Source organism: Oenanthe melanoleuca, chromosome 7 (genome assembly GCF_029582105.1).
Source record: "Oenanthe melanoleuca isolate GR-GAL-2019-014 chromosome 7, OMel1.0, whole genome shotgun sequence".
Classification (NCBI taxonomy): Eukaryota; Metazoa; Chordata; class Aves; order Passeriformes; family Muscicapidae; genus Oenanthe; species Oenanthe melanoleuca.
The window spans coordinates 5,033,452-5,048,491 of NC_079341.1; the positions used below are offsets into that span (position 1 = coordinate 5,033,452).

The window sequence follows — 15,040 nt, forward strand, 5'->3', positions numbered from 1 at the left end:
GGAGAAGCTGGAACAGACTGCCAAACATCTTTTTAAATTTATACTGCAACTTCTTCACAAAGTCCTATGCATTGACTAAATTTGGTTCCTTGAGCATTTGGATTCTGCCCTATTCTATCACCTACAGCTGGTAATTAGAATTGTACCCTCCTACACTGAAAACTGTATTTGATTTCAAAGAATACTAACAGGTGAAAAATTACATTTTTTTAAACTTGGATGACAAATTAGTCCTGCTGTTCTTTCCCACCTACCCACTTGAAAATGGCTGTAACTTCTTGGCAGTTAATGAAGTAGCATCCATATGATCAACAGAAAGAAGCCATGTCTTTCTAGTTATAACTTTTTTCACTTACATTTCCTCTGGAGTATCTCTGTTTTTTTCCATTTTGTAGCAGAGATCTTGTAGCCTGCTAATCAGTTTTCCTGCCACTGGATGTAAGTAATCCCACAGAAGCTTCACAGAGGATTACCCAAATTCAGTAGTAGATATTGTGTTTCATGGAGATCACCTGTGCATCTCTAACTCTCTTTACCAACTCTGCTACCTTACCTTAGCATCTGATTTTGAGTCTCTTGGGCCTGCAGAGGAGGGCCGAACAAAATAATTGTCTGTATCGAGAAATGTGGCCCTTTTAGTGGTTAATGAGCAAGCTGAGCTGGGTCTTGGAGGAAGCAATGACTTTGCTCTAGACTTTGAGGCAGGAATCTTTGACAAAGAAGCAGTCTAGTCATGAGAAAACAAACAAAACACAACATGAAGCTGGACAAAAGGAAAATACATGCAACATGGAGCAAAAAAAAAATATGCCAAGCTATGCATTAATACTTTTCCTGTATCTGGTAATGGTCTATACAGATCTGACAATCATGGAAGTTTCAGTTTTGTGTTGTTTGACTGAAACTGCCTAGGTCTGGAGAGAGTTACTGATTCTAGAATCTGCCTTTTTCTGTAGCTGCTATTTTGGCCTTGTGTTATAAAGAAAAAACTGATGCCAGGTGTGGCATTTAACTGGTACAACTGCTGGTTGGCTGCATTAGAAACAAGTGCAAAGTTACAGGAGCACCAAGGGATCCCAGGCCTTTAAAGGTGAAATATATCCCTCCAGGCTAAAATCAAGAATAAAACAGTGGGAATCTCAGAAGCAAAGTTACACCAGTATTCCCACTACAGCAGGAGGACAAGACAGTATTCCTTCTTTTGCCACTGTGTTCAGACAAAATCCCTAACACACCGCAGATACTGCTCTGTGTATTTGGTGTCACTCTGTAGAATTTAATAAATTTATATTGGCAGTAGGGAGTCCTGGAATGAGGAAAGCCATATATGACTGAAAGGCTGACACAGCATGTTGTTGTGAACAAATACTTGTTTGACACCAAATAAAGACAATATCCCATTGAAAGAACGATTAAACACCAACAGGACAGACAGAAAATCTTTGTTAATACTTAGGAGCATCTTACTGCTTTACAAAAAGGAACCTCCTTGAAACAGAATAGGGCTACTTGTTTAAGAAACACTTTTTTTCTTCCACAGGTATAAGTGATATTACAAAGTGCAATTGCAAAGGTGTTACTTTGGTATTCCTGATCCTCTCTGTAGTCATACTAGCATAAAATTACACACAGGAGCAATCCCAATGGGCCTGTCATTCTGAGATTTGTACTGAACTTTAGCATTGAACTTGGCAATTGATCTCAATCAATTGCCTGGAATTTCCCAATGTTCAGAAAAGGTACATGAACTGCTTTTAAGTTGCCTTGTTAGAAAATGAGAAAAGAATGGGCTGTCCAGCTCTGACAGGCCTCTGGCTTAGGCTATATACTCAGCCTATGGAAAACTGAGGGTGGTGTGCTGAATGTCATCCACGACACCACCCCATGATTAAGAGGTGCAGAACTGTGTAACAAGCAATTCCAGTCCTACAATACAGCTGAGAGGAGTGTCATCCTCTAGAACAAGTAGCAAGACAAGAAATTAGGATGGAAGTGCTTTACTAGCAAGAACATATTCCCATAATGAGTTCTGCAATGTACTTATGCCTCTTTCTTTTTTAATACTTACTTTACTGTTTGATAACAAACAGAATAAAACCAGTGAATAATTATTTTACACAAAAGCTACAGAATATGTGTTTCTGTCAAATCAAAGGCTTTTCCAGACTTTGCCTGGTTTGTCATAGTTCAATTTATGGGTCACATCTATTTGTGGAATTTTGGATCCTGTTTAGAAATCCATGAAGGTATTTATTGATGCTGAAACTCTATGGAAGCAGGGTATCCGTGTTGGGTGGTCCCAAGAAGCAGGCATTCTGCAAGCACCTTTCACCTGGCTTTCTGAACTAAGCACACATTGTTTGAAGCCTAAATCTTCATGCTGTGGTTTTCACCATTTTCAACTTGCATGCAAGAAATTACCCCTATAATGAGACTGAAAAAAATTTTACAGATTACGGTTCTAGTCACAATGCAAATGCTTTTCACTCGTATTGCTCAGTGTCCTCTATGAATACATTAATACATGGACAACACTGAGATCTGTCAATAGAACAGATGGGGAAAAGGTATGACCTTGAGCTACTGCACAGCTCTGGTTATCACAGTCTAGAGTCCCTCTATGTTATTTAGGTAACAAGGCACTTTTTAGCATCAGTAATAGCAGCAGAGTCTGCCCCAAGATGGTTGAGCAAGCAAAGAAACCATGTCTCAATCCCTGCAGGAAAACTCAGATGTTAGCAATACCTGACCTCTGTTTCAATTTATGTTGCTGAAAGGGTCAGCTGTCCAGAGGACAAAGATCTCACTGAAACTCAGGGATTGCTGAAGTGGGGATGCAGAACCCTCATTTTATTTCAAGGTGCTCCTAACACATGGCACAGGTTTTCATCACCTCACTGTGAACTGCAGGTGCACAGCTGCTTCCAGCAGATGGAACTGTTTAGCTTTTCCTGAACTTGTCCTGTGTAAACTGCAGTCTGAACATGAATAACAAAGCTGACCAGGCTGGATGATCTAACATTACCAGTGGAGAGGAAAAGGTGGGACTTGAAGGACATAAAAGCTGAAAACCACGAAGAAACAAAACAACAAAAAACAACAAAATAGGAAGAGATCTTTAAAAAAGCAGAAGCAAAGGCAAGACACAGAAGAGAAAATGTCCAAGAGGGGTGTGTGTGTGGCAACCAGAGAGGCAAGGCAACAGGAGAGAAAGTAAAGAAGGAACAGCTTTCTGATCTGTGCAATACCATAAGGGGCAGGAATAGGAAAGAAATACAGACAGATAATTTCACAGAATGATTTTGCAGTGCTTGTACTAGAGCACTCCATAAACACTGAACATGAGCAAGTATTGTCTTCCCTTGTGCAAGTGTTGATGGTCTGTCAAGAAAAGACAGTAATAAAACATGCTCAGACTCAGCCCAGAAATCTGCCCATATCTTACTCACTGTACTTGTAAAGAAGCTCCAATAATTTCCCAGTTATGAGCTGGAATGGGTCAAATCTGAAAAACAATGGCTCCTCCAAAGCCTCCAAGCAGTCACAATGCTCTCAGCACTACCAATTTCTTATGATTCATAAACAAGGTGCAGCACTTCATGTGACATAGCTTTTTGCTCCCCAAAGAACTGAGAGTCTGGTTTAACAAATCAAAGAAATCATCCCTGGAATATACTAGGAAATATATTAGGAAATTTAGAGAACTTCTAATGAAATTGTAAATTGTTAATGGTGGGGCATAGTCCTGCTCAGGGCCAGGAGTTGGACTCGATGATCCTGATGGATCCCTTCTAATTCAACATATTCTAATGATTCTGTGATAACAATGACAAAATGCTGTTCTGCAGATGTGAATTAGCATGTGTCACTGTCATGGAAAAAATAATTGCACAGGGGAGAGTGAATGGAGGTTGGATTCCTGGGGATTTTGGAGGGATGGGACAGAAACAGGGCAGGGTCAGCAAAGAGCAAAGGAGCCTTTCCTTAAGAGAGCCAGACACAGGAAGCAGAAAAGGCTGTAGAGTAGCTGAAGGCAAGGCAAGGCAAGGCAAACAAGGCAAGGCAAGGTTGTTACGTGACAGGCTATAACACAGTGGCCCAGGGAGTGGCCATACTGAAAGCACTGAATCACATGTAAATTCTACTGGCCAGTAACTTTTACACAGCCATGGCCCCTGCAGAACACTGGGCTATGGAAGTGGTGCACCAGGAGACAACCAGCAGTCCTGGGGGAGGGATTCTGCCTACACTGCAGTCAAGGAAGCTGGCAATGCAAGCTGGGTGCTGCAGAAAGGGCCAAGATATGCAGCTTATCCCAATGCTAATCAGTCTGTGTGCCCTCTAGGGATCTACAAACTGTCACCATCTAACACTTGAGACTAGACCTCAAAGGTTATTTAGGAAAGGTGATTTTAATTATCTTTTTAAATGAACAATGAATACGGTGAACAAATTTTATACGGAACACACAATTACTTACTGAATTAACACAAAAAAAGATGTGAAATAAGGGCAAAAGGAGATTATAAAGATGAACAATAAGATGATTTTACTCACTGAGAGTTTTTCCTTTGCTTGTTTAAATACAGCAGGAGCCTGGTTTGTTTCACCACCTGCTGCTGAGAAATCCAAAGAAAGACTTGATAGTTAAAGACAGTAATAATAAGCATTTCCATTTAGTACACTTGTTAGACCAATTAAATGCCTTGAAACTACTGTGCAAAGCAAGTACTTTGTGAATTACCCTCAGTAAACTGTGTGTAGACATTTACTTGCCTTAAAAACTTTCTGCATTCATCTTACTTGAGGTAAAATAGTATTCTGTGTGTTTTGAACAAAATGAAATTTTGTATTCATGTTCCCAAAAGTCTAGAAGCTAAAAGAAAAAAGTTCCAGAAATAGCTGACAAATATAAGAGTTTCTGGTTAATCCTCAGTCAACTTAGTATTCTGATTTTCAGGACAGTCCTCTAAAAGTCAGGCTCCTTTAAATCATCTACAAATTAAAATTTTAAGAGAGGTCTCTATAGTCACCACTTTCAAAATATTAGCCAACATTCATAATGGAAAGAGAGAGATTCACTGTTGAATTATCATCCTAGTTGTGTCAATAAGGTCAGCGTGTCATGGTCAACTAGGGTCTCAAGAATTAAGAAATTCAAGGTTTATCTGGGACATCAAGAATGTTAATTCAGTATTTCATTTATATGATACAACATGGTTTGAGGTAAGAACTTTCTCCTAGACTTCAAATCCATCCACACTGGTTTTTGAATGGGGAAGCTTTTTGGAAAGCAGGTTATTAGCTTTCCCAAAGCTGCTGCTTGGGAAATGATGTGCCACTGAAAAACTAGACATTAAATCTTCTGGCACCAGAAGATTTTACCAGGATGCCCTTGGTAAAAGCAGTAGAACAGCAATCACAAATGACAACCTTCTGCTATAAACCCAATTGTTTTCCAACTCTAGAACCAACCCTGATTCCTCATAAGGAAAGGTCAGGTTAATTTTTCCCTTTTCTAATTCAGCTCCCAGGTATGGTGAGGTTATCCCTGGTTTTCTGTCACACTACCCGCTCTAGTCCAAGGTGTAAGGGAGAGAACTGCATACTTCAATTCTTCTGAATTTTTAAGAGAGGTAAGTACAGCAGAGCCTTCCAGTGTCACACAGCTGTTACTGCTGGTTTGGGTCTGCTTTCCATCTCTTCGAGATAAGCACAAACAGCTTCTCTGCTCCTTCCCTTGGCATTCCACCCTCACCAGTCACCACTGTAAGGTGCATAAAAGCTGAGTCACTTGTGCCAATGTGCCTGGTAACAACCACAACTTCTCCACCTGAACCAAGATTGCTACAGGCCCTGCTGTTGGCTTAAATACATAACAAACATGTTCAGCTCAGGGGGTGACCCAGAATTGAAAACAAGAAACAGAAGCATATCATGGCCAGGTCATTGTCCTGGCCTTGCCTCCAAAAACACTCCTCTGATAATACAACTGCAATAGCATCTCACAGCCACCAACAAACACAGGCCAGGCTGGGGGTTTCACTCATGGAGCTACACTAGTCAAGGCAAACACTTCCCAACTCTCTCATCAGGGCTGGCTACGCAATTTCTTTTTCTAATGGCAAGGACAAGTCTCTTAAAAAACAGTCCCTGCCTCATGGATAGGGTGCTATAAGTTACTGGTATTTGCCAGTGCTTACCATTGATGTGGGGATTATTTTTTTTTTTTTTCAGGTATTGAGGGGCATTAGGGAAAATATTTTTTCTGGGCCATTGTGCAAAACATAAAAGCAAATATTAATTTCGTTTGCTAAGCATCTGTATCTATTACTGGACATGTTTCATTTTGAAGTCATGATAAATGCAGTGTGGAGATTTCAGCTGTCTGCAACACACTCAAAGCTCTGTACGCTACACTGCCAAGAACTTTTGGGGGCCTTCATTACCCAGGCATCACTAAAGCTGACAAGACCACTCCAAACAGGATGCACTGACAGTCATAACTGGCTTCAAGAAATGGTGCTATATTTCACATAAAAAGAAAATGGGAGAGACAATGTCCCTCTAGATTCCAGATCCTGGAGAATTCTAGATGACACATCCAAGCTCAGGGATACGTAAATTAACAAGTGACCACCTGCACTCTTAGAATATCACACAGCATTCCAGTTTCTCATGGTCTCCCCCCATGAAGAAAATAAGGCATACAGTTATTTTTCCAGCCACAATGACATTCTAAGAAATATTTTTGATCACTTGATGGCATGGTTCCAGCTCCCCTCCTTTAGAGCTCCAAGTTGAAATCACGTTTCTGAAAGTTTTATGATCAATCTGTGTCCATCATTTTGGCTGCTCTTCACCTCAGGACTTAAATAAGGGAGGACTTAAGTAAGGGAGGTAGTTTTTGTATTATATTTCTCACTTTGACTAATACATCTGCTTCACTGTGTATTGTAGTGAGAAAGAAAAAAACCTCTGAGATTTGCCAAGGCAGCATATGTTTCAGGCACAGGGCAGATTTCCTCATCCATGTCCATTGGTGTGACTCAGTTCTCTCTGGGATCTGACAGGTCAGGAGAGTTCAGAGGAGGCAGTGCTAGAGTACCTGAGGGCATGACAGCACTGACCACACAGCTGTAGAAGTGTAGGTGAAGCTGAGAACACTACAAAGCCAATGCCTTTCCCCACCCAAGTTCACAGCTTATTGAGCCCCCTGGGGTTTTGAAAGAACATGTGAATTGTGGGTTGTAACTTCTGAGTTAACAAGCTGTGCTTCAGCAAGCAGCAAGAGGTAGCAAGGAAAAATGTTTTAACTCTCTTTAAAAAATTCCTCCCTCTTGGGTAGTTCTGGTTCAGAGTGCAAGTTAGGACAGCCCAAAGGCTGCAAATTCAGGAGCCATCAGTGCAACACAAAGGGGACTGAACCAGCCTTTCCTTTCCTGGTTCAGTTTCTCCTGAGAGGGGGAAGTGAAAGGATGAGATTCTGTCACAGGAGCAAGGGGATGGGATCATTAGTTCTGGTGTCCTAATGGAACACAGCCAGGATACAATCCACACTTCATACAGCACAGAGAGGCATGATACTAAACCTGCTCTAATGGAACCATGCTCTTCCTGCATTTTCACAGGCCAGACCTCCCTGCTGGGGCTGGGCTACATTCACAACACGAATGACTGGTGAACTGCAGGGCAATGACTGCTTAGGGACACTTTTCAGTACTGCTTGGCTTAACCATATGGTGGGTAATTCTGGTAATTTCTAGGCTGTGAGAAGATGCACTTCTGCACTGCTGTGCATGGTTCTTCTCTTATTAGCCCTAGTTCCAAACAACCATAGCATGTGTTACACGACAGAAAACCGAAAACCTGGCCCTTTTTAGTACTTTTTTTTTTTTTTAATGATCACAATGGAAGTCAAGATGCTCATCCTTCCACTTTGAACTCACAGGAACCATGAATAACATGTGAAAATGCTGGAAGAGTTATTTTGGTCTTGTAAACAATGATACACCTATGAAGTCATAACAGGAGTCATTTCATTCTTCCTTTCATCTTCCTCTACCAAATATTAAGATTTTTGCTTGGAATGCATTTTGTAGTGTGAGCCCAGATTTCTTCTCTCTCAGCTCCATGCTGCATGTGGCTGGATTCTCCCTGTGGATTTTGACTGTACAGCATAAACATCAGTGACAGATTGGGAATTGTCAATGCAGTTAACATCAATAAACAAAATACAAGTCTGAAACACTTCTTATTATGCATGAGAGTAAAAAAAGCAGAATAATGGAAATGCATATCATGGTTTCATTTGCCAACATTTTCCCACCAGAAAAAAAAATAAAGCATAATTTAAAATTAAGAAAAAAGGAAAAGAAAAAAAAAAAGATGAGTAGAGATTCCTAGAACACCACACTCTAAGCATGATGCTAAGTTACAACCACAGCACTTGGAGGCCCAAGCAATGACAAGCATACATGATCATGGCCTCCATCAAACAAGCAAACAAATACCAGGAAAGAAAGAATAAAAGAAAAATGGTACAAAACACTAAAAAAGCAATACTATTTGTGAAGATTGATACTCTTGGAGGAAAAAAAAAAATAGAGAAGCTGCTAGAGCTATGAGATTTACAAAAGAAAATGTCTATGTTTGCCAGCCACATTGCATAACTGAACAGAATGCAGTCACCTGTCTGCTTCCGTTTAACACAGGAGAGATGAGTTGGTCTAGTATATTTGATAGCAGGTTTTAAAATTATTTTCCTGGAGGGAGAGTGGGCCTGAACTTCAGTTTTTTTAGCAAGTTCAGCTTTCTTATACACTGCTATGGACAAAAAGAACACAGAAACATAGAATCAGAAAAAAACCCAGCAAACCATTTTATATGATCAATACACATCAAGTGCCAGGCCCGCTGCCCCACAGCTCCAACCCAATGCATTGCTTCTTCTGAGGGGAACAAATCCTATTTGGGAAGAGGGGGAGCACTGGTGCATTGGCTCAGATGCATTACCCAGTGATCAGTGGGGATGTCTATAATGAAATAGGACCAGTGGAGCAGTGAGCCTTCTCACACAATTGTACAACATCTTATTAAAAAACAGTACCGTTAATAATGTCATGGTGCACATAATCTACAGCAGAGTAACCAGACAGTATTGTAAAATAGTAAAAAAATAATTAAAAAAAAGGAAATATTAATAGGAGTGTGAAATGAACCTTTTTTCCTTCTCACTTCATCTCTGGAGAGGGTGCTAGGTTCCTTTTTAGCTATTTTCCTTTCAGGAGTAGAAATCCTGCCTCTCCCAGTTTTAAAAGGTTTCTCTTTTTTATGCTTATCAAGAGATGATCTTCGCAATTCTCTCTCTGCTTTCTCCTCTTTAGGAACAGTCTCTAACTGTTCAGTCATGATGCTCCTATCATCATCTGTAGGATCAGAGCAAATTACAACAACAAACAAAAGATTAGTAACAAATGTTAACAGTACTTCAGAGGAGCAGGGAAAAAATAGTTGAAGACAGAGCAGATGATTAATTTTTTAAAAAGCAAACTATTTTTACCATTTTACTGAAACATGCTCAGATTACTATTATAACTGCAATAATTTTGCTTTTCAATCATTAGGATTTGGAAGCAAAAATATTCAATAGACAAAACAGAAAGGATAATGCACACCTTGAGTGTCTGCCCAGAGACTGTCTGTGTCCATGATGGAGTCATCAATTGTTGTTTCATCTTTGTAATCATCACACGTCTCTGTTTTGTAGTTAGTGAGCAGGATTTCTTCTCTCTGGGGTGAAGCAGGAGCCTCTCGGGAGCCTTCCTTGGGCTCAGCTTCCACTTCTTCAACATCCAGCTCCTCCTCAGCCTGGGAGTCTCCTGTCTCAATGTCCTCCTGCTGAGTAGCAGCGAAGCGCACACTGTGAGAAGCAGATTCGCCCTCATCAACTGTTGTCTGCACCACAGTGATGAAGTCATCCTCCACTGTCACCACTGACTCAATAATGCCTTTCAGTTCAGGCAGTGCTTCTGGGCTACCCTTGGCTCCCATTTCTTCTGCAGCAGGCTTGCCAAAGTCTGGGGGCATTTCTGATATGAGATGCTCTTTATCCTCTTCTTTCGCTTCCTGCCCTGCTTCCACCTCTTCTTCCTCATATTCTTCCCCTTTCGGGGCCCCAGCTGCCAGTTCACATGGCAGCAGCTTTTGGGTTTCCAGAGGTTTCACAGCTGTATCAAGAGTCTCTTCAGCTCCTTCAGTAGGTTGTGGTATGCTCTCCATCTGAATCTCAGCAGGTTCCTCCCGGAGAGGCTCAGCTTTTGGAAAGAGGAGCTCCACAGAAGTCTCCTGAGCTGGTAACTGTGTAGGCATCTCCTCCCCAGACACGGGAGGTTTGGGATGTTCTGCTTTGATATCCTCTGGTTTCACAGATTCTCCATTCAAACCTTCTTGGGTTTGATCATGCTCTCCACTAGATTCATAAGATTCCTCCTTATCAACTGCCTCTTGATGTACCAGATCTGGCTTGGGTACTTTTTCCTTAATTTCTGTTTCTGACAGTTTGCTGCTGTCCTTCATATAACTAGGCTCGGTCTTGGAAAGTATATCTGCATCCTTTGCTTCTCTGGAGAAGAGGGCCTCCTCTTTCTGCTGACTGTCTTTGGGTTCAGGCTCTGCTTTTTTAAGAGAGGCTTTGTCCTTCCCTGAAGGAAGTGAAACAACCTCACTAATCTTAGTGTCTAACTTACTCTGATATTCTTGGTCAGCTCTCCTGGCAGCCACCTCCATATCGTGCTTAATAGCATTGTAATCTGGTTTAACTGGAGCTTCTATCTCAGCTATTTCAGGAACAACACTGAGAGTCTTCTCCTTCTCCATCAACAAACAAACAGAATCCTTTTCTATTGCTAGCTCTGAAGCAGAAATTCTGTCATACACTGTATCAGCAGGTAAATGAACTTTACTAGCCACACTTTCTTCCTTCCTTCCTAACATTGCCTCAGCTCTTGTCTTCTCTGGTTCTGCTCCTTTAATGGGACAAACATCTTTAGAGTCAATTTGTTCTTCACTTTTTTCTAGCACAGTATCCAGTTTCTCTTTTTTCTCCTCCTCAAAGCCCCTCACTAGGATGGACTCACCATGCTGACCTAAGTCTTTTTCACTGAGGAAGTCTTCTTTTGATTTTTCAGCAGCTGCCAGCTTCACTTCTATTAAAGACAAGTCAGGAGCGAGGCCACGTCTCAGTTTTTCATCTGTGCCTTCGTAGAAGGGGCAGGTTTCACTTGTTAAATTCTCACTGTCCTGAACTGGAGAAGGGAGTGGTACTGTGTACTTATTGAAAACACAGTAGCCCAAGTCTTCCAGCTGACTTTCAGCTTTTAGAATGACATGGTTTTCATTTGTCACAGGTGGCAGGGTTGTGCTGCTGTCTTCCACCACAGTGTCAGAAGGAACTGACTTCTTCTGTGCCACCTCAGCATCTGCACTCACAGAGGCTAATCTAGATCTTGTCCCTGCCAAGTCTAACATTTCAGGCAGGTCAGGAGCCAGGACAGCCCCATTCTTGTAGTAATCTTTGGCCTGGAAAGGTGGTTCAGCCAAGGTCTCAGGCTGGCCTTTTTCTTCCACCGTTACTTTTTCTTCTTCTATGTGCTCATCTTCCTCTCTACTCTCAATGGGGAAGCAGGGGGCCTTCTCCACTGCTGGTGTGGTTGCTGGCAAGTAGTCATCACCTTCATCCATACTTCCACTAGTGTTAGTTAGAATATCTGAAGCGAGGGGAGAAAGATCATGTGCACGACCAAAACTAAATCCTAGAGCTATTGAATCCAGACAGGACATGGGCAAGTTAATAGACATACTTCTCTGTTCAATTGCAGATCTCCCCCCAAGTCCCAGGCTCCTGCTCAGAGTTAGGTCATCTTTATTTTTACTGTGAAGTTCTCTCTTATCCCCGTAGACTTTGGGGTCAATAGTGAACATTCTTTCTGTTGGAGAGCTCGGTTCTTCAGAAGTGTCTGGTGCATAGCTCTGAGCCAGGGTACTGTAGCCCATCTCACGAGTATGCAGATTCTGCTGCTGATTGAATTCTTCCTCTTCCTCCTCTTCTTCGTCTTCAGGTATTAGATGACCTCTCTGATAGGGATCATATTTACTCTCTTTAGTGTCACTCAGCTCATAGTAATCACTGCTTTGTTTCAGACCATCTGCTTTGAAGGCTTCCTCTTTCAGAGCAGAGGTTTCAAAATACTTTGACATTCCTGACTGATCCTCCTCTTCTTTCATTTGATGAGGAGCTGAAACACTTGTCTTATCCTCCTCAGTATCTTTTTTAACATCTTTCTCTTGAGAAGCTTCAGGAGTCTTCTCAGTGGTTAAGCCTGGTGCCTCAGGAGCTTTCTCTGTTACTCTGGATAACTGAGTGGTATCAGGGTGCTCTATTGTTTTCTCAGGGGTCAGTTCATGACTTAACTTAGCTGGGGGTACCTGTGTGCTTTGCTGCACCTCCTTTTTCACATCTGCTGCTGCTAAGAGCCCACTTTGGTCCGTTTCTTTTTCTGCTTTGAGAGTATCAGGTGACTTTTTAGCTTCACCATCCTTTTGAAAGTCTGTTTTTTCTAGGGAAGGTGTCTTAACTTCTGACTTTGTGGTAATTTTACCATCCTCTAATATTCGAGCCTCCCCTTTATCAAAGAAGCCATACCTTTCTTCCTCATCGCTCTCATCCTTAGTCATGTCCTTTTCTTCTCCCCATGGAGGGATTTTTGGGGTGCTTGGCGTTTTCAATCCATCTATAGTGACTGCTGAGACTTCTGGTAGAGAAAATGTCCTGTCTCTGTGGATCTGTACATCTTTACTGAGATCTTTGGCAAACAGTTGGTCAGCAAGTTCCTGATGTATTTTGAAACTGTCTTTGAGTGAAAGCTCCTGGGGGAGAGCAGGAGATGGGCCTGAAGGAAGTTCCCTTTTGGCTGCTTCTGCCTTGGGTTCTGATAGCAACAGAAAACTTTCACCATGGCTGATGGCACCACCTTGGATATCTTTGAGGTTGTCTTGAGATTTGATAGCCATAACTTGGTCGGTTGATGAGGGCACAGCTGCAGTCCTTTCCTCCACCCTGCTCTCTCCAGGCAGTTGAGATGACAAGTGCTCTTGCTCTTGAGGTGCAGGAGGCTTAGCAGCAGATTCGGCAAAACTGGCTTCCCCTTTCTTCTGCGAATCAGTTTTCAAGATCCATTCTGATGGAGGTGAAAGCACTTTGTCTTTGCTCTCTGAATCCTTTTTATCTGCAGCCTCTGTTTTTGCTGACTGTGGGACTAAGGCATCATATTTAGGTTGCTCAACAGTCTTACTTTCTTTCCCAGATTCACGTTGCTTTGTGTCTAATGGTTCTGCTGCAAAAGGGCATGTGCCCTCCTGGAGACGGAATTCCATCTTCGTGGCTGCAAGTAAATCTGAAGTAGTTTGTTTGGGTTTTATAGCAAAATTATTTAAAGCACTTACAGGCAGGCAGTCATATTGCTTACAACATTTTGGTATGAATGATGGAATGGAAAGGGAGAACGATATGAGCATGCAGCAAGGCATCCACCCAGAAATCTGCTTTAAAGTATTAAATACTAGTTTCCTTTCAATATATAAGGTTTTTTAAGAAAAATGTGAGTTGTACACATATAAATGTGAGCACTGAAATGAGATGATTTCATGTATTTTCTTTGTCTTCATGATTTGTATACAACAGCAAAACCACAAATAACCTCACTTCATTAGAAGCTTGCTGGATTCTGAAGCTGATGTTAGTTTTGTGTTAGTGAACTCTTCAACTTTAAAGGAATCAATACTACTTTTGTGTATTGCTGATATTTAAAACATACATAGCTGAACATTTCTATGTATTTTTATACATTTTTCTTCTACATGCAGCCTAAACTAGAGATAATGTCTGAAAAGGGTTTTGCAAGTTTCAGAGGAGGATGTTTTTTTAGCTGTATCAACTTATCACACTCACTCTTTGTCAAATGACCAAAATCTCACTGCTATCACCAAACCAGAGTGTGGAAATCAGCAACAGACCTGTTAATACTCCCAGACCTTGAAGGTCTGGTCTTCAAAATGGCCAATCCCCTACAGCTGTAGCTGAAGTAAAAAAATACTTGGCATGTTTCTGTGACTCTAGATCAGGCCCTAATTAAGTTAATTTGAAACTAAAAAGGTTACTCTTATACTCTTGCCACTTTATTTTCAGAGTAATACCTTGTTAAGCTTTTTTTAATTCCCACTCTGTTAATCATTAATAGCTTGATCTTTTTTTAATGTCCTGTGAATTTAAATTCCTATGTCATTTAAATCTTCCTATTATAGAAAATATGAAGAGAAGGACTGCAGAATGTGGCGTATCTTTCTGCACTAATCTGTAAAATAGGTTTTAGGAGTTTTTTCTAAAGCTTGTTACGACTAGCATTGGGCCAATTCTGAATTTCCTCAGATCTGAAGTCCACAAAGCCATCTTTTTGCTTTGATGAATCTGTTTTTAGAACAATTAGTATTGAAGTATGTTAGTACAGAGTCGAAAAAGCAACTGCCATTCTAAAATCTACAGGTAACCAAACCAGAAATCTACACCTACAGTGGTTTTGCCCATTTGTATTTTTACATTTGGTGACTGACTTGCAATCCCCATGAAGTATAAAGCATGGCCATTGGGCTGATGTCATCCTTGTTTGACAGAAGTGAAGTAGCTAGATGCTGCTTTTCTCCATGTATCCTACTATCCAATGGCATCAAAGCATATTCTGACTGCCAAAGGGATTCTGTGCTCTTCAGCTGGGCTGTTTAGAACACAAGCTTCCTAAATGCAGCATTTCTTAGCCAGGTAGGAGTGGGCACAGCACTACTCCACATAAGGGGTCTTTGCATCTTGTTCCACTGGCTGAAGAGAAATACCATTAAAAGAAAAACACTGAAGTCTAGTTCTTAGGTACTGAAAGATGACTGCAGTAAATATTTTATTCAGAGACTAAGTCTAAACTTCACCCAGTCC

At 41.2% G+C, this 15,040-nt stretch overlaps 1 protein-coding gene across 1 annotated transcript in view; it reads right to left on the reverse strand.

Annotated features, from left to right (window-relative positions):
- Positions 1–15,040, reverse strand: part of MAP2 (microtubule associated protein 2) — a 128,407-nt gene that overhangs the window by 22,055 nt on the left and 91,312 nt on the right. The window contains exons 7-11 of the mRNA XM_056496026.1: positions 9,678–13,454; positions 9,222–9,428; positions 8,692–8,826; positions 4,558–4,619; positions 554–727 (exon numbers count right to left, since the gene is read on the reverse strand). Of these exons, the coding sequence (XP_056352001.1) occupies positions 554–727; positions 4,558–4,619; positions 8,692–8,826; positions 9,222–9,428; positions 9,678–13,454 (4,355 nt within the window). The remainder of the gene's footprint in view (positions 1–553; positions 728–4,557; positions 4,620–8,691; positions 8,827–9,221; positions 9,429–9,677; positions 13,455–15,040) is intronic.